Here is a 25245-nt window from a genome sequence, read left to right as displayed (position 1 = left end):
CCCTGATCCCCTGTGCTGAGAAAGGCAACTTCCTGAGTGTACCTCAAACCATAGAAAGTGGGGAGAGTAGGAGTAGCGGGCAGGATGTGGACTCCCTCCCGACACTAAGGGCAGGGCATGGTTAAGAACAGGGCGATGAGCCAGACAGCCAGAGGTGGACAGGCTGGCACTTCAGGTGTCCTACTTAATGCCCAGCCCAACCCGGGTGAGGAAAAGAGATGGGGGTGTGGGAAAGCACCCCCCACCCCCAACAAAGATGCAAGCACACACCAACCAGTCTCTCACTTCCCTTTTTATTTCTCCTCTAAGACCTGCAAAAAGCAGTACCAGGGAGGGAACCTGCCCTCCAGCTCCTGGAAGGGGCTTACCCCCCAACACCCCATCCAAGACACCGCCAGCACCTCAGGTCCCTTTCCACGGAGGGGAAGGTTGTTTCATACACACACATGTACATAGGCACGCTCTGCGCATTGCATAGCTGGAACCCTAGGGGTAGCCTGTTTGCCTGTTTGATGATCCCACAAGCCCCCAGGAGGCACCAGGAGGTAGGCCCCTAGGAGGAAGGCCCAGAGAAAGGGCAGCCTCACCTCCTGGTCTCTCCCAATCTGAGGAGGAAGAAGGCCCAATCCTTCTAGCACAGGGGCGGTCTCCAGTCAATGGAGCATTGCTTTGGGGAAATTTTTTTTTTAGGTTTTTTTTTTTTTCCTTTTAGCAAGTCCCTACAAAAATAGAACTTCTTTTGGTATTTATAAATCCACAGCCCAGCTCTGTGTGTATGTTACAGGTAGAAAAGCCATATGAGGCATTCCCTTTGGTTGCTCAAGCCTTGGCTGCCGGTCCTCCAGGTCCCTTGGCCTCAAGAGGTCTATGCAGTCACCTCAGAGCTGCCAAGCACCTTCTTCGGGCCCTCCCAGTAGGCAACATATTCCCTCTGGAGCCGGGCACGGTAGTAGAAGAGGTAGGAAGGTAGCAGGAATCCCAGCAGCGAGAAGAGCAGGAGGCCCAGATTCACCTTTGGGGTGAGGAGAGAGACAGAGTCAAGTGGGTAACCTCTCATCACCCTCAGGGACCCAACTCAGCTTCCAACAGAGAGGAGGAGGCAGCCATTCTCGCTCAGGTCCTGGGCCAGAATGATAGCTATAGCTTCTAGCACTTCCTGTGCTCAATCACGGTTTCACCAATATGTCGTCTAATGTTCAACAAGCTCATCAAGTATCAGAGGCAGGTTTGAACCCTGGCTAGCACCAGTGCCCATACAAGCTGGCGCCCTCTGGGGAGATATTGAGGGAGTCTGGGCTGGTCCCCGATACAGGGCACCTTCCCAAATAGGACCTTCTGGACCTGGAACCTCGACCTCTGAGGCTTGACAACAGGATCCCACTGAGGTTGGTGATAAGAGGTTCATGGGTGGCTAAAGGAGCCGAGGCACGCGGCCGGAGGACAGAAGGCCTGGCAGCCCCAGGACAGGGGCCCTCCCAAGGATGTGGCCTCGGTTCACACCCCGCTCTGCATTACGGGCTGCGTGAATTTGGGCAAATCACCTCGACTCTAGTGCCTTATTGGGGCTGTCATGGCAAAGATGAAGCAAGCAGAGTACACGGGGAGCTCAGCACCAGTAAACCGTGATGTCCTTTTTCCATCAGTCTGGTGGGAGAAGGGTCACAAGGGACAGGTGGCCCCCTGCAGACAGAGGATCAGCTTCAGGGAGGCAGATGTGTGTTCTGTGTAAGGGAAAGGGCTTCTAAGCATGCCCGAGGCTGCTGCCCCATCCCCGAGGGTGTTTGAGCGGAAGGTCTGGAGGTGCTAAGAGAGCACCGTGGCCGGTGAATCCGACTCTGCCTCAAAAGTGGGCAATTCACAGGGCAGCTGGAGCTTATCACAGAGACTCCTGGGCCCGGGGCGGGAGATGCAGAGTCGGCAGGCTGGGGGACCTCACACTCTGGGTGGGGTGATGATGGGCAGCCAGCTTGGGAACCCCCAGATTAGAGACCTTCAGTCTGAGATGCAAGTGAGGGATTCTGTGACATACAAGCCCCCCTTCTCAGCCCCCAACTCCTCAGAAGCACCCTGGAAAGAGGCTCCTGTGTCCCCCCCTGCACCCTGTGCGACCCCCGGTTCTCACCCAGAAGGGCTCTCCTTTCAGGGGTCCCACCATGGCCATGAAAAGTGGCTGCTGGAGCAGGGCAAACACAGCACTGATGAGGGACTGCAGGCCCGTCAGCGTCCCGAAGTGGTTGGACGGGAAACTGCCGATGAGAGGGGGGCCGATGAGGAGGGCGCGTGGTCCCCTCCAGCCCAGCATCCCCCACCCCGACCCACACCCCCGGTGGCAGGTGCCACCGCTCGCTGGGAGGCAGGCAGGGGGGAACAGAGGAGCCTCTGTGCATTCGCTGTCTGGACTCTGGCCTCAACGATGTGTGCGGTGACTTCAGGGCCACTGAACTGCCTCCCAACACCTACTGTCTGCGTGATAACAGCAGGTAATCCAACGTCTCCAAGACCCACTTCCTCCACTAATAACTAAGGCAGCACTGACCTCACTGGGCTCTTCATTTATTCTCCTGACAAGCATTTACATGCCAGCTACTGTTCTAAGGGGCAGGGGCGTTCAACGGTGAGCCAAAGCTCCCTGTCCTTTGCCCTTGCAGAGGTGGCCTCTGCACCCTGAGCAGGACAAGCACCTAGTGCGTGGGCTGTGATGAGAGCTAAGGAGAGAAGTAGGGCAGAGAATGCAGGTAGGGGAGTCAAGGGGGTTGCCACCCGATGGCCAGCGGAGGCCTGAGTAAAGACTGGAGAAGGTGAGAATGTTCTGGGAACAGGGAAGAGCAAGTGCAAATGCCCTGTGTAGGGAATACACTGGCGGTTTCTGAGGCATGAGGCAGCCACAGGGGCTGCAGCAGAGCCAGTGGGGGGGGGGGGGAAGGGAAGAAAGAGAGCAGAGGGGTCCCCCGGGGTAGGCCTTGGAGGGCCTGTCAAGCCATAACAAAGCCTCTGGCTTTTTCTCAGGGCGAGACAAGGCAGGAAGCCACAGAGTGACAGGAAAAGACTTATGTCCCAACAGGTGTCTCCAGCCCCGGTGTTAAAAATAAACGGAAGAAGGCGAGCGCTGGCATGGGGAGCCCACCTCCGGGAGCTGCTGCACTCGCAGGGGCAGGGGGGCTGGGGCAGCGGGGAGGTGGTGCAGCCAAGGAGCGAGTTGCATTTGAAGTCTGTGGACAGGGAACTGGTAGGACTGCTGGGGGCCGGACACGGAGCATGAGGAAGGGAAGGAGAGAGCGACTCCATGGCTCTGGCTCAAGAAGGAGGAGGTGGCGGGGTCAGGAGCCCTGCACCGCGCCTGCCACTGTGGAAGCACTTGTGGCCACACACCCCCAAGTCACTAGGCAGCACTGGCGGTGGAAACCAGAGGGGAGAGGGGAGAGGGAACTGGGGGCTGCCCAGATGGAGCAGGAGATTTATAAGGCAGAAAAGACTGCAGTCTAGAAATTTCTACAGGGCTGACTCGGAGAGAGGAGAGCAGACACAGGACCAAAGCATCATCAAATCAAGAATTTCGGCTTCCTCTAAGGCAGGACCTCCCCGTGCTGGAGCCAGTCTGTGGTGGGGCAGGCTGCCTTTGATAGAGGCAGGGGATGGGGGCCCCCAACACAGGAGCTCGGAGAGGGCTGCCCCCCAGGGGGCCTCCTAGCTCCCCACCAACTCTGAGATGTCAGTCCGAACTCTGGGGGGCGGGGCAGAGGGGATTGAGGGGGTGCCTGGGGGTCCTTTCAACTCTGTATTCTCTGGTTGGGCAGTGGCGGCGGGGGGGGAGTGCAGGCTGACTCACACCGCAGCATAGAGGCTGCCACAGGCTGAGTGGTAGAAACCTCGAACCATGGTGTGCAGGACAAAGGTCACAAACTGAAACCAAAAAGAGAGAGGGAAGAGGTGAAGGGCAGGCGGGGAGGCAGGAGGAAGGATGGGTAAGATGAAGAGGGACACCCAGCGCCTGACAACCCAATCCTGGGGAGACAGACCCAGGGGATGGGATCCATGTTTCCGGGAAGGCAGGCACTGGGTGAAAGGCCCCTTTGGAGGGGTCCTGGGAGGCAGGGGCAGCAGGGGCGGGGAAAGGCTGGAAGTGGGTACCTGGAGATGTAAGCTGTTGATGAGGCAGGTGATGCCAAACCCCACCAGCAGAAAGTTGGTCAGGGTGAAGGCGTTGATGGCATTGGTGAGCTTCTGGATCTTGCGATAGCGTGGTCTGGCAGACTTGGTGGCCGCCCCCTCCCTGAGGAGGACAGGATGTGACTGGCTGCTGCCTCTACCTCCCTGGCACTCCCCTATTCTCAGGCTGGACTCCCCCGCTCTTCTGCTGGGCCTTTGCCACGGGGGCAACAAAGGGAGCAGGCCACACCTCCAGCCCCATGTTTCTTCAAGTGGGGCTCCCCCACCCATTACCCCAGTATCACGTAGGGCCCTTCTTTAAAATGCAGATTCCAGGCTCTGCCCCCACCCCACCCCCCAAGAATCTCAGGCGTGGGGCCCAGGAACCTGCATGTTGACACAGCCCAGGTAGGTCCCATGCACATGGTAGTTTGAGAATTGAGGATGGGAAGGAAGGTGGAGAACCAAGAGCTCTCACATCATCTCTACCGGAAGCCCCTACAAAAGCGTCTCTACCCATCAGCCTGGACAAAAGTAGGTGCTACTCTGGGGACAGCAGCTTGGCCCCTGCCTGTCCAGCAAGGCCCTCTCTGGCACAGGTAAGGGCTCCGAGGGCTGCCCCAGGCAAGAGGCCAGTAGGCTGGCACGAGGGCAGGCTGCCCATCTACCCTAGACGGAGGACCCTGCCATCAGGAGGCTGGGGGCCAGGGCTGGGGCACCAGTGGTGGGGAAGGAAGCCCTTGGATGGTTCCTCTGATGCCTTCTCTCCCATCCTCTCAGGACAAACAGGAACCATTCAGATTCACACAGAAAGAACACAAGCAGTCAGAAACCCCAGGTCCAAGACCCAAGGGTGCTCTCCAGCCAACAAGATAGGTCTCAATGAGCCCCACTGTGTAGTCCCCTCTCACACCGCACAGGTTGCTCTGTGTGACCCACAGAATCCTCCAGAAGTGATGCTGTGTCACTTGTGAGATTTCACCGAGAAAGACACAGAAGCTTCTATCTTGGTCTCCCTCCCCAAGACCCCTCGCTCTGGGGGAAGCCATCTACCCTGTGGTGAGCAGCCCAAAGGAGAGACCCAAATGGGGAGGTCTCCATTTGGGGAGGAGGCAAATCTTCTGCCAACAGCCAGGTGATCTCAGGAACGGGTTCCCCCATTCCCGTCACCACCCCAGGTACCTGCACCCGTGGCTGACTGCAACCTCATGACACCCTGCTATGGTCCAAATGGCTATGTCCCCCCAAAAAATTCATATGCTGAAATCCTAATGCCCAACAGGATCCTATTAGGAGGTGGGGCTATGTGGGGGAGATCGAGTCACAAGGGCAGAGCCTTCATCATGGGATCAGTGCCCTTATAAAGGAGGCCCCCCCCCAGCTCCCTACTCCTTAGGCCACGTGAGGACACAGCGAGAAGTCTGCTGCCCAGAAGAGGGCCCTCTCACTCAACCACCGGCTCCCTGATCTGAGACTTCCAGATTCTAGAACTGTGAGAAATAAATCTCTATTGTCTTTAAGCTACCCAGTGTGTGGTATTTTGTGAAACCAGCCCAAAACAGACTCAGACAGACACTGAGCCAGAACCACTCAGCTAAGTCATGCCCAGATTCCTGACTCAGAAACGATAGAAGACAACAAATGTTAGCTGTTCAAAGATGCCGGGTTTGGGGGTAATCTGTGATATAGCCACTGATGTCTGATACACCAACTTTCTCCTTTTATTACACGGGTTCTGGAACCTGCTACTAAACGTTGCGTAATAGGGGCGCCTGGGTGGTTCGGGTGGTTAAGTGGCTATGGTTTCAGCTCAGGTCATGATCTTGGGGTCATGCGACTGGGCCCCGTGTCATGTTCCACATTCACCGGGGAGTCTGCTTGAGATTCTCTCCCTCTGTCCCTCCCTCCACTTGGGCTCTCTCTCTCTCTCTGTCTCAAATAAATAAAATCTTTTTTTTTAAGGATTTTATTTATTTGAGAGAAAGCATACACATGCATACACATGTGAGAGGCAGAGGTAGAGGGACAAGCAGACTCTCTGCTGATCAAGGAGCTGCGGGCCTTGATCACAGGACCCTGAGCCTCAATCAACAGTTGGACACTTAAGCAACTGGGCCACCCAGACACCTCAATAAATAAAATCTGTTAAAAAGAAAAGAAAGAAAAGAAAAGAAAAGAAAAGGGAAAAGAAAAGAAAGAAAAAAAGAAAAGAAAGAAAAGAAAAGAAAAGAAAAGAAAAGAAAAGAAAAGAAAAGAAAAGAAAAGAAAAGAAAAGAAAAGAAAAAAGCTGTCATCTTGGGTAAGTTACTTAACCTTTCTGTGTCTCACCGTTCTCGTCTGTGAAACGAGGACAACACACCAACCTCAGAGAGCTGCTGCAGGACTCGACAGGACAATACAAGGTGCCTCATGCACAGTCAGCGCTTGAGGTGAGCTATACCTCTTATCAAGCAAGCCGTGCCCCCCACCACCACACTGTTTCCGCATCTGTAAAATGGGGAGAGGCTCCTGCTCTCCCAGGGCTTTGGGGAGAATGAATGAGATGCTGGATGTGAAAGTGCAGAGAACATGAAAAGCTGTTGCCATCCCTGTGCAGGTCACCTGGCGTCTCCGAGGGCAGTGCCCTCACTGGGGGCGTCCACACAGTCCTTGATCCGCCAGTCCATGATGTAGCCAATGAGCGGGCAGGTGAGGAGGCACAGCAGCTGCATGGCCCCAAAGATGGAGGAATAGAACCCAACTGGGCAGGATGGAAAGAGGAGTGGAGTCAGGAGCTGGCACAAGGGATGCCAGCCACCCAAGGGTGTGGTTACAAACTTCCAGTGTAGGAGAAGGGGTGCCAGCAGGGCCTCCCCCTGACCCCAGGTTCTTTGAACACCCAGAGTTCCAAGGGCAGACCCAGGCTCCCTATAGTGTGGGCAGCAGTGGGGTGCGTGTAGGCCGGGACCCCAACTTTCATCCCCCTACCTGTCTCCGCCGCCTGCTTTCTCAGGATGTCTGTCTCTGATGGGGGATGAGGAGAGAAGCCAGAGTGAGAGGGGCTCAGCCGGGTGACCCGCCCGCGCCCCCAGCCCCCAGCGGGCTCTGCGGCACCTCACCATGCTCCTGGCCCCCAGTCACGAGGTACTCCAGCATCTTGTTCATGGCGGCCATGTAAAAGATGACCCGCAGCTGGGTCATGCCCATGGTGAGGAGGCTCCACAGGAAAATGGGGGAGCAGAGGCTCTGGCGGAAGGGGATTGACTCTGGGGAGACACCAGAGGGCACCCCTGAGCTCCCCATCTTCCATTTCCCGCAGAGGGTCCTGCAGATGCAGTTCCAGAGGGGGCTCCAACACTCACTAGGTTCCTTGAGAAGGACTGGTTTCTTCAAAAGGGAATGTTTCAGACCCACTGGCCTCCAGATTCTTGCCCAGTTTTATAATGACTGCAACATTTCCGGGTGACCTCTGGATGCACACTCTGGTGTGGTCATAATAACTCTAGCTAGTATTCGTTAAGTACTTACTATGTGCCACACACTCGACACGTACCATCCCACTTACTCAAAGCGTACAAAACCCTGCCTTTGGCACATTCTACAGTTGAGGAGACAGGCCCAGAGCTCAATGACTTGCTCAAGCTCCTGGGGCTGGAAGCAGCAGGTCGCCAGGCCCACTGTGCCAAGAGAGGCCAGCAGCAGGGTAACACCCTCACACCTGCACACCCTTGTGCCTGTAACAGAGCTTCCACGTCTGTGGACCATTTAATCCTCACTTCCCCGTTCAGTGGCGGTTATGGCTGCTAGTTTAAGAGATAAGGAAAGCCACAGCAAGGTTATGGGATCTGCCCAAGTCACGTGGCCGGTAACTGGGGAGCCAGACTCAAACCCCCATCTCTGGACTCCAAGGCAGGTGCACCTGCCCTAATCTGGGAGTGGACACCTTGGGAAGCGGCCCAGGCAGGTGGCTGCAGCGCCTCTTCCAGCCAGCAGGGGGAGCCAGCCGGCAGGGCCTCCGAGCCGCCGCTCACCTGGCAGTACCTGAAGCCAGGGGCTGGGGGTTGCAGGGAGCCTTAAGGAAACCAGCTGGAGAGCCTGCCCCATGCTGGACGCTCCTCCCTCCCTCCCTCGCCCCGAAATCCAGCAGAGTACCCCTGAGCCTGAACTGCCAGGACTCTCTGAGCTCTGGTTTCCCCCCACTCTGTCAATTGCGAGCATGCCTGCCCCACCTACATCACCGAGCCTTGAGAGAAGGGGAGAAAATGAATGTAAAGGTGAGGACCCACCCTCCCTGTGCCCCAAGGCCAGCACCTGGACCAGACACTCACTCTCAGGAGGGCTTCCCGAGGCACCGTGCACATCCTGGGATGAGATGAAGACGTCAGCGCCCTCCTCCAGGCTGGGGGCCTTCTGGCTCAGCCGCTGGCCCACGATGGTCACGTGGGTGTAGAAGCGATCCCCTGTCACCTTGTGATCTAGGGCCAGCCCGCTGAGCTTAATCTTCTTCCTGCCGGCAGCCGGGCCAGGGCATGTGGGAAGCAGCTATGCAGGGCCCACCCTCAATGGCCTGCCTCTCAGGGTCTGTTCCGGTCAGTCCCAGGGGTGCTGAGCACCCGCTGACCTAGCACTGACGGACATGGCCACTGACGAGCTCCCTACCGGGCTCGGGGCCAGCTTAGCACCCAGTAACTGAGGGGTGGCTGAGTCCATTTCCACCTGGGCTGTTGCCATGGAGGCAGCATTAAGAACTCAGATTCTGGAGTCAGCACTGGTTCCAAGCTTTAATTCACTCCCCCTTCAGTGGTATGACCTTAGGAAAGTCACCTTGTTCCCTGAGCCTTTATTATTAATGGAGTTAATAACAGAAGCCACACCACAGGACTGTTGAGAATGGTATGAGAACTACGCACAGCGCCTGGCCTGTCGCGGACACTCGATAAACATGAGCTTTCTGACGGGCACCCTATGTGCCTCGTTGTGGAGCACCCCCTCTCCCTCACTGACCGGATAGGGGGTGGGGAAAAGTTGGCATGCAGGTGGCCCCGCAAAGCGTGGGGTATTTGAGTCTCTGTATCCCCCTCCTGGGACCAGATGGCATGTGGCACCGTTGCTGGGGTCCCTCCTACTCTGATCCCACCCGCCCCACTCAGAAAGGATACTAAGAGCAGTAGTCACCGTGTTCTGCACGCCTGTTATGTGCCACGTCTATTCAAACACTTGTGGGTGGGGAGGATCAAGCCCATTGCACAGATGAGAAATCAGAGGCCATCTGCAAATGCAGGTCTCTCTGACGCCAAAGCTGATTCTGTGCATTGCACTGCCACCCGCCTACCACACCACCACGCCTCTCCCTCCACAGGGAGGAGGGTCGCCCTCCCAACACAGCCCTCCACAGCCACTCACGTGTAGTTGACTTCCTCAGGAGCAGGAAAGGCTTCGCTGGGCCAGTTGAGGGCACAGTTGAGAAAGATGAGACAGGCCAGGCCCGACCAGGTGAACATGATGACCACAAAGGACACGCCGGCATCGTAGATCAGCTGTGGAAGGAGGGAGCAGGCCCATGGGGGTGGTCGCCTAGCACCACCTCTTCAGCCCAAGGGCAGACCCCAGGCCCCAGTGGCCCTACACAAGGCTTCTTCTTCCCCATTCCTGGTGCCTAATTTGCAGAAGAGGAAGCTGAGGACAGGAGTTAAGAGTCAGACCCAGAAGACCCACCATGCTCTTCCTTTTTCACCCCAGCCCCCTAATGAGGCAAGAAAGAATTCCCACAGGGAGCTGAAGTTGCTGGCCATGAGCACAAAAGGTCTTTGAAATATCAATTACTATCTAAAAAAAAGGGCACATAAATCTGCCTAGGAGTCCATGTGCATGTTGGCTTTCACACAAAAATGCCATTTCATTTTATGTATAAAAGAGAAAAATTAATGTTCTAGGTTTACCAGGCCTGTGTTTATCTTGCCCCTTCCTGGAACGTTCCCCAAGGGAAAGACAAACCCAATCTGAGAAGCCTTATCTCACCTTTCACAGGTGTTCCCCAGATACGACAACAGCGTGCGTGTGCGCACATGTGCAAGGGCTGTGCCCAAGGCCTCCTGGCCCTAGGACAAGTAGATTCTTTTTTTTTTTAAGGTTTTATTTATTTATTCATGAAAGACACACACACACACACACACACACAGAGAGAGAGAGAGAGAGACAGAGACAGAGAGACAGAGAGGCAGAGGGAGAAGCAGGCTCCATGTACCGGGAGCCCGACAGGGGACTCGATCCCAGGACTCCAGGATCACGCCCTGGGCCAAAGGCAGGTGCCAAACCGCTGAGCCACCCAGCGATCCCCGGACAAGTAGATTCTGAATTGATTGGGATTCTGTGCCAGTGGGGGAGCAGGCACATAAAGATGATGTCCCTCCTCTTGTCCTCCCTGCCTGGGATGACGGACACCTGCCCTCCCCTCGGGCACCTGCTCAAAGCTCCAGTGCCGCCTGAGAAAATTTCTGCTCTTTCTCAGCCTGGGGCTTTGAGGCTCTTTCTTCCCTGGGGACCGGACAGAGCTTCAAAGAACCACGGCCCCAAGTGAGTGGGAGTAAGACCTGGCTCTGCACACCCGCTGTCCGGGTTGAAGAGGAGGGAAGACAGGCACCTTCTATGCCTGGTGCTACCTGAACAACTGATGACCACCCCCACCAACGCACTCTCAAACTCTTCTGGGGATGCCAAGCAAGCGCCTTCTAAACTAACCAACCCAACTGCCCAAGGTGGACCCTGAAGGGTATCCTATGGCCCAGGTGACAGCGTGCTTTAATCTTTTGATAGCAGAGGAAAAAATAAGGCCCCAAGTCAGAACTGAAGCCTTCTGGTTCTAGTTCCACCAAGTGGACCTGTTCAGGCACTAGCCCACTCTAGACTATTTTCATGACCCTGGACCCAAGGCAACCAGCCTTTCCAGGGCAGGAGGAGACATGGCTGGAAAGGTTGGTTGAGGCCAGAGAGATCCAAGGGCATTGAATGCATATTTGTGACAAGGTTGGACTTGATTCTGTCAGAGAAGCAGGGCAAGTGCATGAGCCAGGCCTCCAACTAAGATCATTCTGGAAGTCACGTGAATGACAGACTAGAGAGGAGGAAGTGGCAAAGGCAGGGAGACCAGCAAGGATGGCTTGAGCTAGCCCAGGAGAGAGGATGGAGGCCTGGCCCAGGACAGTAGTAAGGGGAAAGAGGCAAAGCAGGGAGGTCAGATCTGCCGGTCAATAGCAGTGCCCGGGCTCATCCCATGATGCTTCAGTGCTCTGCCCCATGGTGGTGGGAATTGACTTCTGCCCGGCAGGGGCAGGATCCTCAGACATGCCGGCCACTACTCGCCCAGCCCCACGCAGTTTAGGGGTGGAGGCAAAAAGACAACACAGGTGGCCTCACCGCCCCCCACCCCAAACAGTTCTAATACCTTGATTCCCGGGAACGTGATGGCAGAAGAGGCGTAGGAGCCAATCATGAGGGCCATGAATGTGGACCGCAGGTTTCCAAACATGTTAGGCAGCTAAGGGAGGGAAGCAGCCCCAGTGAGCCAGGAGCACCCCGACACTCGCCCAGGGCGCCCTTGCCCAGTCCTGTGGGGTAAAGGCTGGATGCATCCAGGCTTTACAGCCCTCAAAGATCATGGTCAGAAACCAGCTAACACCATCCTAGAGATTTCCCAGTGCACGCTGGCATCTCAAAGGTTTCCAGGATTGCCCTCAAAGAAAAAAAAAATTGTCATTTTTACTTAGCCACCCCCCCCCCCGGGGGTTTCCCAAGTTAGTTGTTTCTGGAACTTTTCTATTGTGTGACACCTCTTAATAACCCATGCAATGGTGGTTTAAAAAAATAAACGAAATTAGTGCAACCCATTTGACAGATGAGAAAACTGAAGCCCAGAGAGGGAGAGCAATGAACTCAAGTTGACAGAGCTTGTGAATGGCTTTCTCCCCCCTTCTGGCGATCCTTGCTCCCTCCCAGGCCGCCAGGCTGTGACCATGGCTGGTTCTGTAGTTAAACCAAACACACCCAGTTTGGCCACGGTGGCCCCCACCTGCTGAGCCAGGACAAGTCCTGGGAGGTGCCAGGGAGGGAAGGGTGGAACTAGAGGAGGGGGAGGAGCAGGCCAGGTGTCCGCCGCCGCCCCGCTGGTGGCTCTGAGCAGAGCAGGCCCAGAACCCGCACCCCTAGAGGCCCGATCATATGCTCTGCTCCCTGGCCTGCGCCAGGCCCTCCGGGGAGGAGAAAGCAAAGTCACGCTGCCGCGTCCACCCCGTCCGGCGCCCCCAGGCCAGCAGGCCCCGTGGCTTCCCGTGGCTGGGAAGGGCCTCAGATGCCCTACCAAACTCCCACCCTCTCCGCGGGGGGTAGCCCAGGCCAAGGGGGCGGCCTCAGTGCCTCGGGGAAGGAAGATGGTAACCGCAGAGGAGGGAGTCGTCCACCAGCTTCCAAGTGGCCATGAAAGAGGGGTGGGACCAGGCTGACCCCCCACCCGGGGGGCAGAGGCTTCCCTGCCGCCCCCGCCGGCCGGGTAAGGCGCGCGGCCAAGGGCGCCAGGGAACGAGCCCTACCCCCGCCGCCGCCGCCCCCCCGCGCCCCCCCCCATCCCGGGCTCTGTCCCCGCCCAGCAGGGCGCCCGGGGGCGGGGCGCGAGGCCGACCGGGCTCTAGGCGCAGAGGGGCTGGGCAGCACCGGACGTCCCCGCTCGGTCGGTCCCGGGGGGCGGGGGGGGGGGGCGGCGGCCGAGGCCGCGGGGGCGGGGCGGGGGGCGGGGCGGGCGCCGGGCCCTGCCATTGGCTGGAGATTACGGGCGGCGGGCAGGGGGGAGGGGCGGCGGGCGGCCTGGGCCCCCCCCAGGCCGGCGGGCAGGGGGAGGGGCGGCGGGCAGGGTCGCGGCGCGGGGCAGGGCAGGGGCGGGGAGGGCCCCAGGGGCCCGGGCCGAGCTGCGGCGTGGAGAGGGGGCTGCGCAGGGGGCGGGGAGGAGGGGACCCGCTGCCCCGGGAGTTGTGAAATGTCCCAGGCTGGAATTAAGGGCGGCTGCGGGTGAGGTGAAATTCGGCCAAACACACCCAGTTTGGCCGTCAGGACGGGGCAGGGATAAACAGCCCGGGGCCGGCCGGGCCTCCTCCTGGCCCGCTCCTGCCACACACACGCACATGCCTTTAGCCCTGACACTCACTCACATACGTACAGGTACACGCTCAGAGCAACACGCGCGCCAAACACACATACGTAAGAGGCCGAGCCACGTGGAAAAGCTGTACGTGTAGACCCACCACGGTCAAACCCTGGCTATTTTGCATGGTTTAACCTAAAACACTCACAAATGCATTCCTCTACACACGCCCTTCCCATGTAGGGCATCACACAATACACAGAGTGGCGAACACACACACAGGCTGCCCCTTCCCTGTCACTAGCCAGACACCCAGTTGTATTTTCTTTCCAGCACTTACAACTACAGGCATAGCCCCCACAAGGAAGTTCAGGGAAGTTGAAAAGTTGGCAGCTCTGTTCGTGCTGTGGCCGTAGTGCCTAGAACCCAGGCCAGCAGACATGACGTGCTCAGGACACACGCACACCCCAACAACCACACTCACACACTGCCGCGTCCCCACACGCACAGCCTCACACCTACCCTTGGCTGCAGCCTACAGTTCCAGGCACACATGTGCATCTGCCCTGCGGCCAGAGGCCCCTCCCTCACCCACTCTCCCCCTCCCTCACCTACTTCTACCCCCACCCCACTCCTGGATGCCCTGCTGCCAAGTGGGGCCTGTCACACTCACCGTGAGTGAAGAGAACGTTAGGCAGATGCCACCAAAGCCATTCAGGGACAGCGCCAGGAATATCAACGGAGAGAGAACTGGGAAGGGGAGAGGGTGGGTGAAGGCATTTGGGGAGCTGTGGGAGGCCAAAGGGAGGACCTGGGAGGGCAGATGATCCGCCCATTGTTTTCCTGTGGGCGCACAAGGGGCCCAACAGCTCACCTCTGGTGTCCCGAGAGGCCAGGGCCATGAGGGTGCAGGACGCAGCAAAGCTGGCACTGTGGAGACCCAGGGAAGGGGAGGAGTTGCCCGTGAACACTGAGCCTCTCCTCCCCGTGCAGAGCCAGCCCCTGCCTTCGCCCCCCCCCACCCAACCACCTCACCTGCCCACCAGCCGCGTGGGCCGGGGGCCGAAGCGGTCCATGAGGATCCCCAGGGGCAGGGTGGTGGCGCTGAGCACGAAGGAGCCGATGGTGAAGCCCAGGTTGAGCATCTCTTCCTGGCGGTCACAGCTCAGCCACTTGCGCTGCTCATCCCGGGTGGCGTTGGTGATGTTTGCTGAGGAAGTAAGGGATGGCTCAACACGTGGCAGCAGGAGCACTGGGCGCAGGAGACCGGGGCCTGGAGTCAGGGCTCCTGAGCTCAGATCCCATGCTTATGACTTACTGTCAACCTGGAGACTTTGAGGGTGGCCCAGAGTCCTTCCTACTCTGGAGTCTGAGGACTCTTCCTCAAGGTAAACCGCCAATTTGAGTCGTGACAAGTTAATGAAAAGGTTAATGGTGGTGGGGGAAGGAGGGTGGTTCACTTCACTCAGTGCTCACTGACTCACGAGGTGGCTGTTCCCCTGCCCCGTTTGTCGCCTGGGTATCACTGCCAAGGGCACACTCCGGGTACACCTGGAAGGCAGCCAGACCAGGGTCCCAATTCTCACCACCATCCCAGTAGCTGGGCAACTGTGAACAAGTCCCTTTCTCTCTCTGAGCCATAGGCCCCTAGCCCGTGAAAGGGAGCAGAGGAGGCCTAACCCCCCAGTTCCTTGGGAGATTTAGCTGGGGATGGTGAGCTTTGCCCAGAGCCCAGCCCAGAGCAGGTTCTCCTGAAACAGCTGACGGACGGGTAAGTGGTGGTCCTCCTGGAGGGTCACACTGTGCTCAGCCTCTTCTCTAGGTGCTGGGGATCCCACAGTGAATAAAAACAGAAGCTCTCAGCTCTCGCAGAGCTTATATCAGATACTAAACAAGTAAACAAATGGACACTGATTTAGAGTGACAGGTGTGCTGCGGCGCCTGGCTGGCTCAGTCAGTAGAGCATGCGGCTCTGGATCTCCAGGGTTGTGAGTTCAAGCCCCATGTTGGGCATAGAGCCAACATTTAAAAAAAAGAAAGAAAGGAAAAAAGAGAGGTAAAGAGGGACAGGTGCCATGAAGAGAACAAAATAGGAGGACGTAACGATGCCTGAATGCTGGGAAGGGAAGCATCTGCCCTGGGTTGGGACAATGACTCCTGACTTCAAATATCCAAAGGGCATGCAGGCAGCAGAGGGATGAAGTGACCTGTGTGTTAACATAAGGAAGAACATGAGGAAGAAGTTTTGGAATGGGCTTTGATGTTTCATAATCATTAGTTATTTCAATGTGTATCAGAAACACACACATAGGGCTGCCTGCGAGGCTCAGTCCGTTGAACATCCGCCTTTGGCTCAGGTCATGATCCTGGGGTCCTGGGATCCAGTCCTATGTAGGGCTCTCTGCTCAGCGGGGAGCTTGTTTCTCCCTCTCCCTCTGCCTTTCCCCCTGGCTTGTGCTCTCTCTCTCTCTCAAATGATAAATTCTTAAATACACACACACATATACATACATATGTATGTGAATGTGTTGGAAAAACACATGCATGTATATGTATGTATGTTAGAAACATGCATACATTTTTCCAATATATTCACATACATGTGTGTATATGTTTCTTAACCATCTAGATACATGCATGGGTATGTATTAGACATATATATGTATGATGTGTAAGTACAATCAAACCCAAGATTCCAAGGATATTACACTTTAAAATTAGGCTAATTTTTTTCAAACGAGTTGGTTTAAAAAAAGGAAGCATTAAGTAAACAACACCTATGACAAAGAAAAGGCAAAATCATTAGGGTGACCTACAAGTGACGGTGTGTGAAGCACTGGAAAGCAGGATCAGGGTTAAATATTCCACCTCTAGAGCCAGATGAGCACATTCAAATCCTGGCTTCACTGGCTGTGCTGATACTCTGAGACTCTGTTATCCCATCTGTGAAATGGGGATAGTGGTGGGTTGCCACCCCCTTGGAGGCTGGCTAGCTCTGAGGCTTGCCACATACAAACACTCACACAATGACCCCATTTCCTTAGTCTACAAGGTTGGTGAGCTGGTGAGCACCTCGTCGCACCTCGATGCTTCGCCATGCTGCATTCAACAGTCCCATTCACCCAAACACTTATAGGCCTGGGCTCCAGCTAGTTGTCTTGTCTACAGTGGGACTGCCCCAGGAAAACTCTACACTCAAGGAGGTTGGAGATGTCTACACCATGCCCATGAGGACCAGGAGACAGGTCCTGGAGTCACAGCTGGAGTTGAAATCTCACTCTGCTCCTTATTACTGTGTGACCCCAGGCAAGTTACTAAGCCTCTCTGAGCTTCAGCTTTCCCTTCTACAAAATGTGTTAATAATAATACCTAGATCACAGATCTGCTGTGAGGACTGAAGACCTAACTAGCAAACAGTGAAGACCTGATGAACTTCAGGCATTGTTTTATCGTTTTGGCACTTTTGCTGGATATACAGCAGTATGTGTTAAATTAAACTGCTCCTGACTGAATGCTGAGTGATAGACCCCTCTTCAACCGCGACACCCCTAAAAGTAGTTTGACCACCCACTCCAGGGGACACCTTGAGAGAGAACAAAAAACATCATGAAGACAGAGGGTGTGGCCAGGGAGCCCCGAGGTAGGAGCTAGTGAGCCCCCCGATGATGAACTCCACGTTTGTCAAATGACATCATTTGGTCCTCACATCACTCCTCTGTGGCAAGAAGGATGCAGGGCATCCACTCCGTTTCATGGGCTTAGAAATGGAGATCCAGAGAGGATGGGTGACTTGCTTAAGGTCACACAGCAAAGACAGCAAAGCTGGGTCCAGCATGTAACAATGACCCCCACCTGTCGTCCACATGCTTGCTCTCATTTCATATTCACAGCAGTCCCGCGGGGTAGGGATGATTGGTCCTGTTTTACACATGGGGTTACTGAGATATTCAGAAGGCTAAGTAAACACCTGAAATAAGCCAAGCGACACACAGAGTTGGAAGCCACACTGTCTGGATCTTTCCAGACACCATGGGGATACCCATTCCTGGTCTTCTTCTGCGTTCATGTGACCCTGTAGAGGGAGGCTGGGACCACAGTGAACGTGACTTCAGGAAGCAGAAAATAGGGGTGCCTGGGTGGCTCGGTCAGTTGAGCGTCTGCCTTTAGCTCAGGTCATGATCCCGGGTCCTGGGATGGGGCTCCCTGCTAGGCAGGGAGCCTGCTTCTTCCTCTCCCTCTGTCCCTCTCCCCACTCGTGCTCTCAGGCTCTCTCAAATAAATGAATAAATCTTTTTTTCCCTCTCTCTTCTTTACTAAAGATTTTATTTATTTATTCATTTGAGACACACAGAGAGAGGCAGAGACACAGGCAGAGGGAGAAGCAGGCTCCCTGCGGGGAGCCCAATGTGGGACTTGATCCCAGGACCCCAGGATCACGACCCTAGCCAAAGGCAGATGCCCAACCACTGAGCCACCCAGATGCCCAATAAATACAATCTTTTTAAGAAAAATGTTAACAAGAAGCAGAAAATAGTGCTTTTGGTAGGCCAGCATGTCTGAGGCACAAGAGGGTACAGCACCCCCAGTCAGCCTGATGGCTCAGCCTGATGGCTCAGCCTGATGGTTAGGATGAGTCACCTGAGGGAAGGAGAGCCAGGGGAAGAGAGACAGCTATGCCTTGCTTTCCAAGAGTGGATAAATAAGTTCTGAGAAAGAAGGAGGGTTTGCTTTGGTCGCCTCTAGTGACCCCAGACAAACCTGGCTCAGTTACATGCTCACTTCTGGACAGCTCAACACACCAGGTGGACACCTCATACCACATACAGAAATTACCCCCACACAGACCCAATATCTAAATGTAAAAGCTGTAGGGGGTTCCTGGGTGGCTCAGTGGTAGAGTGTCATTCATTCTCATGAATGAATAAATTAAATCTTTAATAAATAAACAAATAAATGTAAGAGAACTATAAAAACTCTTAGAAGAAAACACAGACATAAGTCTTTACGACCCTAGGTTAGGCAAGGATTTCTTAAACATGACACCAGAACTCACATGGCAAAGAAAAAGATAAACTGGACTTCACCAATATTAAAAAGACCTTTGTGCTCCAAAGAAGAATGTGAGAAGATCGTCCACAGGGAGAACAAAATTTTGCAAATCACAGATCTCATAAGGGACTTGCATCTAGCATATAAAGAACTCTTCCAACTCAATGATAAAAGAGCAAAAAAAACCAACTTAAAAATGGCCAAGGGATCCAAACAGACATTTCTCCAAAGGAGATATACTGGGGACCAAGAAACACAGGAAAAGATGCTCACCATCATTAGCCATTATGGAATTGCAAATCAAAACTATAAGAATATAATACTTGTATCCATTACAATGGCTATAATAAAAAAGATAAGCAATCATCAGTGTGGGTGAGGATGTGGAGGAACTAGACCACTGGGGGGAACATAAAATGGTGCAGCCACTGTGGGAAACTGTCTGGCGGTTTCTCAAAATGTTAAAACACAGAGGCACCCGGGGGGCTCAGTCAGTTAAGTGTCTGCCTGGTTCAGGCCATGATCTCAGGGTCCCAGGATCGAGCCCCACACTGGTCTCTGTGCTTAGCGAGGAGTCTGTTTCTCCCTCTCTCCCTGCTTGTGCTCTCTCAAATAAATAAATAAAATCCTTTAAAAAAAATGTTAAACACAGAGTTACTAAATGAACTATAATTCTGCTCCTCAGTAAATACCTAAGAGAAAGGAAAGCATATGTCCACACAAAAATTTGTACCCAAGTGTTCACAGGAATATGCATAATGGCCCCAAAGTGGAAACAAATGCCTATAAACTCATGAGTGGATAAAAAAAATGTGGCAGATCCATACAGTGGACTATTTTTCAGCAATGGGAAGAAACCAAGTCCTGACACCTGCTACAATGCGGATGAGCCTTCAAAACACCATGCTAAATGGAAAAAAAAAAAAAAAAGAGAGAGAAGGCTGTCACAAAAGACCACCTATTATGTCATTTATATGAAATATTCAGAACAGCTCCTATCACTGATGTGGCACAGACTACTACAAGTGGAGACAAGAGAGGGCTCCCCAAAGCCAGAGGTCATCCTGAAGGCCAAATTCTTCAACAGAAGAGCTGATGAGAAGATTACGGGGGAGGGGTGGCTATATCCTGGGAGCTTGAAGCCCCAGAGTGGGAGGTTTACTAAATGGTAACAAATGGTTGTCAAAATATATATATATATATTTTTTTGTCCTAGGCAAACTAAGCACTGCTAATGGGTACAGTGTTACTTTTTGGGGTAAAGAAAATGTTCTAAAATTGATTATGGTGATGGTTGCTTCACTTCTTAAACCGTATGCTTTAAATGGGTGAATAGTAAGGTATTTGACTTATATCTTAATAAAGCTCTCACATGTGTTTTTACAAAGCACAGGTGGATGGATGGGCAGCAAAAGGGAAGCCAGAGTTTGGGGGTGATGGAAATATCCTAAATGCTGATTGTGGTGGGTGATGGTTCCTGGGATCACATCTCACCAGAATGCGTGATGCAAATTAATCTTTGAGAAAGTTGATTTAAACAACTACAACAACAAAGAGGGGGAGTAAGGCAGGAAGAATGACAGGATGGGCAGTGGCAAGCATCAAGACCACTAGGTGACAAAGGGCCAGTCCTCTGCAGTCTGCAGGGGAAACAGCTCAGAGGGGACCTGGACTCCTCCCCTCCACTCAGGAACCTTAGAATTCCTACTTCCTCAATAGGGGCCACTCACAGGAAGCCAAAGCAATTGAAATGGAAAAAAGGGTTCCTCCACAATGCCTGGCCTGGAGGACTGGAGGTTTATTAACCTTGTGCAGGTGAGTGATTTGAACACCTGGGGGCTCAAAGCCCTAGAAGAGGAAGGACAAAGACCTGTTATGTTCAAGTGCACTTTGTAGCCTTACAGGAGTCCTGGTTTTAAAAAAAAAAAAAAAAATCCCTCACCCAGCTAGGTGCTGCAGTTCTTCTAGAGGTCTCCATCTTGCTCTAGCTAGAGCTGAGGCCAACAAAGACTTAGGACTTTGCCCAGGAGTCTTGGGGTCTGAAAGCCCAGCAGGATCCCCAGCACTTGGTGGACTGGATTAGATAAATAAGGACGCCTGGGTGGTTCAGTGGATGAGCACCAGCCTTAGGCTCAGGACTCGATCCTGGGATCCTGGGATCAAGTCCCACACAGGAATCCCTGCAGGGAACCTGCTTCTCTCTCTGTGTGTCTCTCATGAATAAATAAATAAATAAATAAATAATAAATAAAAATCATAATAAACAAAAAAAAAAAAGATAAACGAGGTAGAGTGGGCAAAATGCCACCCAACCTGTAGGTGAAGTCTGAAGGGCTCAAGAAGGGCGGCTGTCCAGCTCCTGCCCAGGGCTCCTGCCCAGCAGCCCTGCAGTCTGTCCCCTGGGCCACCTGTTCTCTTCCAACTTCCACCTGGCCCTTCTGCTGCCCTCCCCGGCGGGACCTGCCCCTCCTGGGCATACCTGGGCACAGGCTGGAATAGAAGCCCTCCTCCTTGAGCATGATCAGCAGGGAGCCCCAGCCCAGGAGCACCGCGGAGAAGAAGAGGTTCTCCAGCACCGCGGTGCAGGCCATCCACCAGCGCCTCCGGTACGCCTGCTGCAGCGTGGGGGCCATGCCGGCCGCGAGCCTGCACAGGAACACGGCGCTGAGCGAGGGGCCCCCGCCCCCCCAGCCGGCCCGCGAAGGCCCCGGGGCCCCGGGCTTCCCGGCGGGGGCCGCCAACCCGGCCGCGGGCGCACCGGCTGTGCCAGGAGTTCACGCGGCGCCGGGCTCCCGCCGGGGCCACTGTCGGAAACAAGGAAGGTCCTGGGCGAGCGCAACAGATTCCCGGCGCCCGCCGGGCTCCCCCACCCGGGCCGGGACGCGCGGAGCCGGCTCCCCGGGCCCACACCCGCCCTTCCCCGAGTCCCCAAAGGTCGGCGGGGGCAGAGCGCGTCTGAAGCCCCCGCCGCCGGCATCCGGCCGCCCGCGCCAGGAAGGACCCCCCGAAGCCAGCGGGAGGAGGAAGGGGAAGTCTGCAGCTGGCCCGAGACACCCCCGCCCCGACCACTGCTCCGGCCGGGCCCGCCCCCTCCCCCTCTCCGCCCGGGCGCCCCGCGGCCCCGCGCCCCGGGCATCCCGGCCGCCGGCTGCCACGTGGAAGGGGGCCCCGGGCGGGGCGGGACGGGGCGGGGCGGGGCGCCCCCACTCACGGGGCAGCGCGCGGCGCGCAGCCGAGCCAGCCGGGCTCCCGGCCGGGGAAGGGGGCTCGCGCGGCGGCAGGAAGTCCCGCGGCCGCTGACTTCGTGAGGACCGTGCGGCGGATGGGCCGGCGGCCGGCGGCGGCGGGCGTGTCTACCAGAGGGAGGGAAGGAGCCCGAGCTCCCCCCGCCGCGCTACCCCCCGCCGCGGCCGCCGCCACCTCCGTGGGAGGAGACGCGGCCCGGGCAGCGCGGGGGCGGGGGCGGGGGCGGGCCGGGGGGGACAGGGCCGCCGGGAGCGGAGGGACCCGCCGGGGCCAGGGGGAGGACGGGCCTCAGCGCCCGCATCTGTGAAATGGGGCTCTGGTCCCGGCGTGCCCGCGGGTGCTGCTGCTCCGCACCGAGGAAGTGCGGCCGAGGAGGCCGCGGGGAAGGGGGAGGGAGGAGCGCGCTTGGAGGGGCGCGCAGCGCGCCGCGGGCTCGGGGAGCGGGTCTTTCTGCGGAGCCTGCGAGCGTCGGTGGGAGCCGACCCGGGGGGCGCTCCCCGCGGACCCCTAACCACGGCCGCTGCTCACCTCCGGTCGGGGGCGGGGGCGGGCAAAGGCGCCTCCCGCGGCCACACACGCGACGGCCCGGGGAGCGCAGCGCCCAGGCGGCGCGTCCACACTCGGCGTCCGCTGCCCCGCGGGCCCAGCTCTGAGCCGCACCCGCGCTCCGACCTCGCGCGCCGGGGCCCGGCCGCCTCCGGACTCAGCGCCGCCGGCGGCTGCCCTGGCCTCCTCCGGCCCCTCGGAGCACGGCGGGGAGCTGGGGACCCGCCGGCGCCCCCGGACCCGCGAGGCGGGGCACACACCGAGGGGATCGCGGAGTGAAGGCTTGTATTTACACTCGTCCCGGGCTGCGCCCCGAGGTAGGGGCGGGGGCTCCCTTCTCTTCCCCTCCCCCTAGGTCGAGTTTCAGGCGCACGTGACTCGCCCTCTGGTCCCCAGATGGCCTCTCCCGGCACACGCCCAGCACCCAGTATTTCCACCCCCACGCGCGCCCCCGCCCTCCGCCGCGGGCCCCCCCGACGACTTGGGCAGCGCCCCCTGTATCCGTGGTCAAAACAGGGGACGACTCAGCTGCGAGCCGGCTGGGCGCGAGGCAGGGCGGCCTTGGGTGGGGTTTTGAACTGTGCAGCTGGGAGTAGTGTTTTCCGAGAAGCAGAATGACACGAGTTTCCTTGGGGTTAGTCAGCTGGAGGTCTGCATCTGGACTTTGAAAGGGGCTGGCCTGGGTTACCTTGGGCAAGCTGCTTAACCTCTCTGGGCCTCGGTTTCCTCCTCCGTGAATTCGGATAACAGTACCTAATTAGGGAGGCTGGGAGGTGAAGGATGAACTGGGGGTTGTGGTGCAGGGCAAATGCTGAGCTCGGTGCTCAGGAACGCGGTAAGTGCTCCTTGTTGCTGCTGCTGTGGCTATTATCATTATGTCTGAAGACCTGGTGACAGGATGCTTCCAGACCCTTACTGATTCCTGGCAAATCTGTCAACCTCCCTGAGCCTCAGTTTCCTCATCTGTAAAATAGAGGGGAGGTGTGGGCTAACGTGGGCTAATGAGGGGAGGCGAAGGCCAGTCATTACAGATGTGAGCTTAACACGGCGTCTTAAGAGTGAGCCGTGATACCCACAAAGCTCTGTGGCAATTTGAGCAACTGCCCGGGAAGACCTCAGAAGAGAGGGGAATCCCCGAGTTAAGCCATCAAGCCAAGAGAGAGGATCTCACATTTGCTGAGCAGCTACCAAATGCTGGGCACTTTCCAGACAAAAATCATTAAATCCTCAAAACATTATGGGCTCATCTCAACCTCACAACTTTTCACAGGGGGAGAAGGCTGGCGGCAGGCAGCTGGAACATGGTGGGTGGAGAGCAGAATGGGAAGTCAGATCTTCTGGCTTTTAAGTGTGGCCCTTTCCATTCCTCCAGGCCAGGAGGAAGAGCAAGAGCAAAAGGCTCAGCAGGGAAAAAGGCACAAGGAGTTCTCTCTGGCAGGAGCAGGTGTCAAGCTCTGATGGTTTCACCTCTTAAAATTCATTACTGGCTCCCGGAACTGCCAGATCAAGGTCAAACACTTTAACTTAACACAAGGGGCCTTAGAATAAGGGTTCTAACCCAAGACACTTTTGGATCCCTTTGGGAATACAGTATACAATGAGTCCACTCCCTGTGAAATGCATGTGTGAACATGAGCACACACACACATACTCGCTTTCAAATTTCAGGGGCTTTTGTGGGCCCCTCCCTGGACTCTAGAGGTTCATGGGCTCCCATGGCTTTAATGCTTGCCCTTCTTCACCCCCAACACATTTCCACATTTTCCTCTCATGGACTATCGGCTCCATGAGGGCGAGGGCCTGGTCTGCGTTCCCTGCTGTCTCCCCAGGACCTAGAACAGCACCTGGCACCTAAGAGGCACTTAACAAGTACCTGTGTAATGAAGCGTGAAGTCAGCTGGTTTCATGCCTCCTTGCCTTTTCACCTGCTCTTTCTTCTTGTGGGCATGGCACATTCCCTCCTTCATTTCCAATGTACTCATCCTTCACAACTCACTTCAAGTTTTACCATTTTCCTGGAAGCTGTCCGGCCTCCTAAGCTGGGTTTGGGGTCCTGTCCATGTACTCCCCAAAACATTAGCCTAACCTCCACTGAAGCCCTCCCGCTGACCTAGACTCATTGGTTTCACTGTTGGCCTCCTCCCCACAAGCTGTAAACCTCCTGTGAGCCTGCAGCTGCATGGTAGATGTATGCCTGCCACCTGTCCCAGCACCTGGCACGCAACGAGCCCCCCCTCCCCGGTCAACTCTGGGTGAATAAATGAAAGGGAGTGGTGGGATGTGAAGCTGAAAAGGTAAACTGGGGTCAGTCTCGAAGGACCTCCGCAAAGCCAAGGACTTCCAGTATTGGGAGATACTGACAGGAACTCCTGGAGGGTGTTTTCTTTTCTTTTTCAGGATGGTGATAGATGTGATAGAGTTTGCTTAATGAATGAAGGAGGATATATTGGAAAGAGAGACTTTACAATAGTTTAAAGACCTTAAAACCACTGTAATAGTTAAGGTGGGAAAAAAGGGGGGGAGGGGAAGAGACCTAAGATACATTTCTATATCAGACTTGATAGGATTTCTCAGCCCCCTTCTTGCCCTCAAAAGTGATCCCTTCCTAGACTCTGTCTCCCTGACACTACCTGAATCACCTGGGATCTGCCAGCTGCAGCCTGCTTCACAGCTGGGCAGACAGGAGTACCCGCTCTGCAGTCACACAGGCTGGGTCCCGATCCTGGCTCTGCAGCCATGAGCTGTGCAATTTTGCCCAAGGTATGCATGCTCCTGAGTCTCCCTCTTCTAGTTAAGTGCTGGAAATAATAGTACCCAATTCACTATGTAAGAAGTTATTTCTTGGGGATCCCTGGGTGGCGCAGCGGTTTGGCGCCTGCCTTTGGCCCAGGGCCCGATCCTGGAGACCCGGGATCGAATCCCACATCGGGCTCCTGGTGCATGGAGCCTGCTTCTCCCTCTGCCTGTGTCTCTGCCTCTCTCTCTCTCTCTCTCTGTGACTATCATAAATAAATAAAAATTTAAAAAAAAGAAGTTATTTCTTCTAATAAGTAGTTACTATAAACTTCTACATGAAGAATGTAAATAAAATGGTGCAGGCGCTTTGGAAAAACAGTTTGGCAGTTCCCTGCATAGTTAGCATAGAGTGACCA

General features: G+C 55.7%; 1 protein-coding gene across 2 annotated transcripts; it reads right to left on the bottom strand.

Moving 5' to 3' along the window:
- Positions 1-274: 274 nt before the first annotated feature.
- On the bottom strand, positions 275-22370 carry SLC43A1 (solute carrier family 43 member 1). 2 transcript variants are annotated; one of them, XM_055301243.1, is made up of 15 exons: positions 22076-22370; positions 20781-20947; positions 14288-14462; positions 14127-14182; positions 13926-14002; positions 11567-11659; positions 9529-9662; positions 8454-8632; positions 7245-7391; positions 7114-7149; positions 6748-6886; positions 4129-4270; positions 3827-3900; positions 2123-2246; positions 275-1012 (listed from the first exon to the last, which is right to left on the bottom strand). In XM_055301243.1, exons 2-15 carry the CDS (start codon positions 20932-20934, stop codon positions 866-868), a joined length of 1677 nt encoding a protein of 558 aa, XP_055157218.1. In that variant the 5' UTR covers positions 20935-20947; positions 22076-22370; the 3' UTR covers positions 275-865. The 2 variants fall into 2 exon arrangements, with proteins under 2 accessions (XP_055157218.1, XP_055157217.1); XM_055301242.1 differs by lacking the exon at positions 22076-22370 and adding an exon at positions 21513-21643.
- Positions 22371-25245: the final 2875 nt, after the last annotated feature.

This window comes from Nyctereutes procyonoides, unplaced genomic scaffold, assembly GCF_905146905.1.
Source record: "Nyctereutes procyonoides isolate TBG_1078 unplaced genomic scaffold, NYPRO_anot_genome, whole genome shotgun sequence".
NCBI classification, from domain to species: domain Eukaryota; kingdom Metazoa; phylum Chordata; class Mammalia; order Carnivora; family Canidae; genus Nyctereutes; species Nyctereutes procyonoides.
The sequence above is the reverse complement of the archived record's forward strand: the minus strand, read 5'-3'. Positions and strand labels throughout refer to the sequence as shown.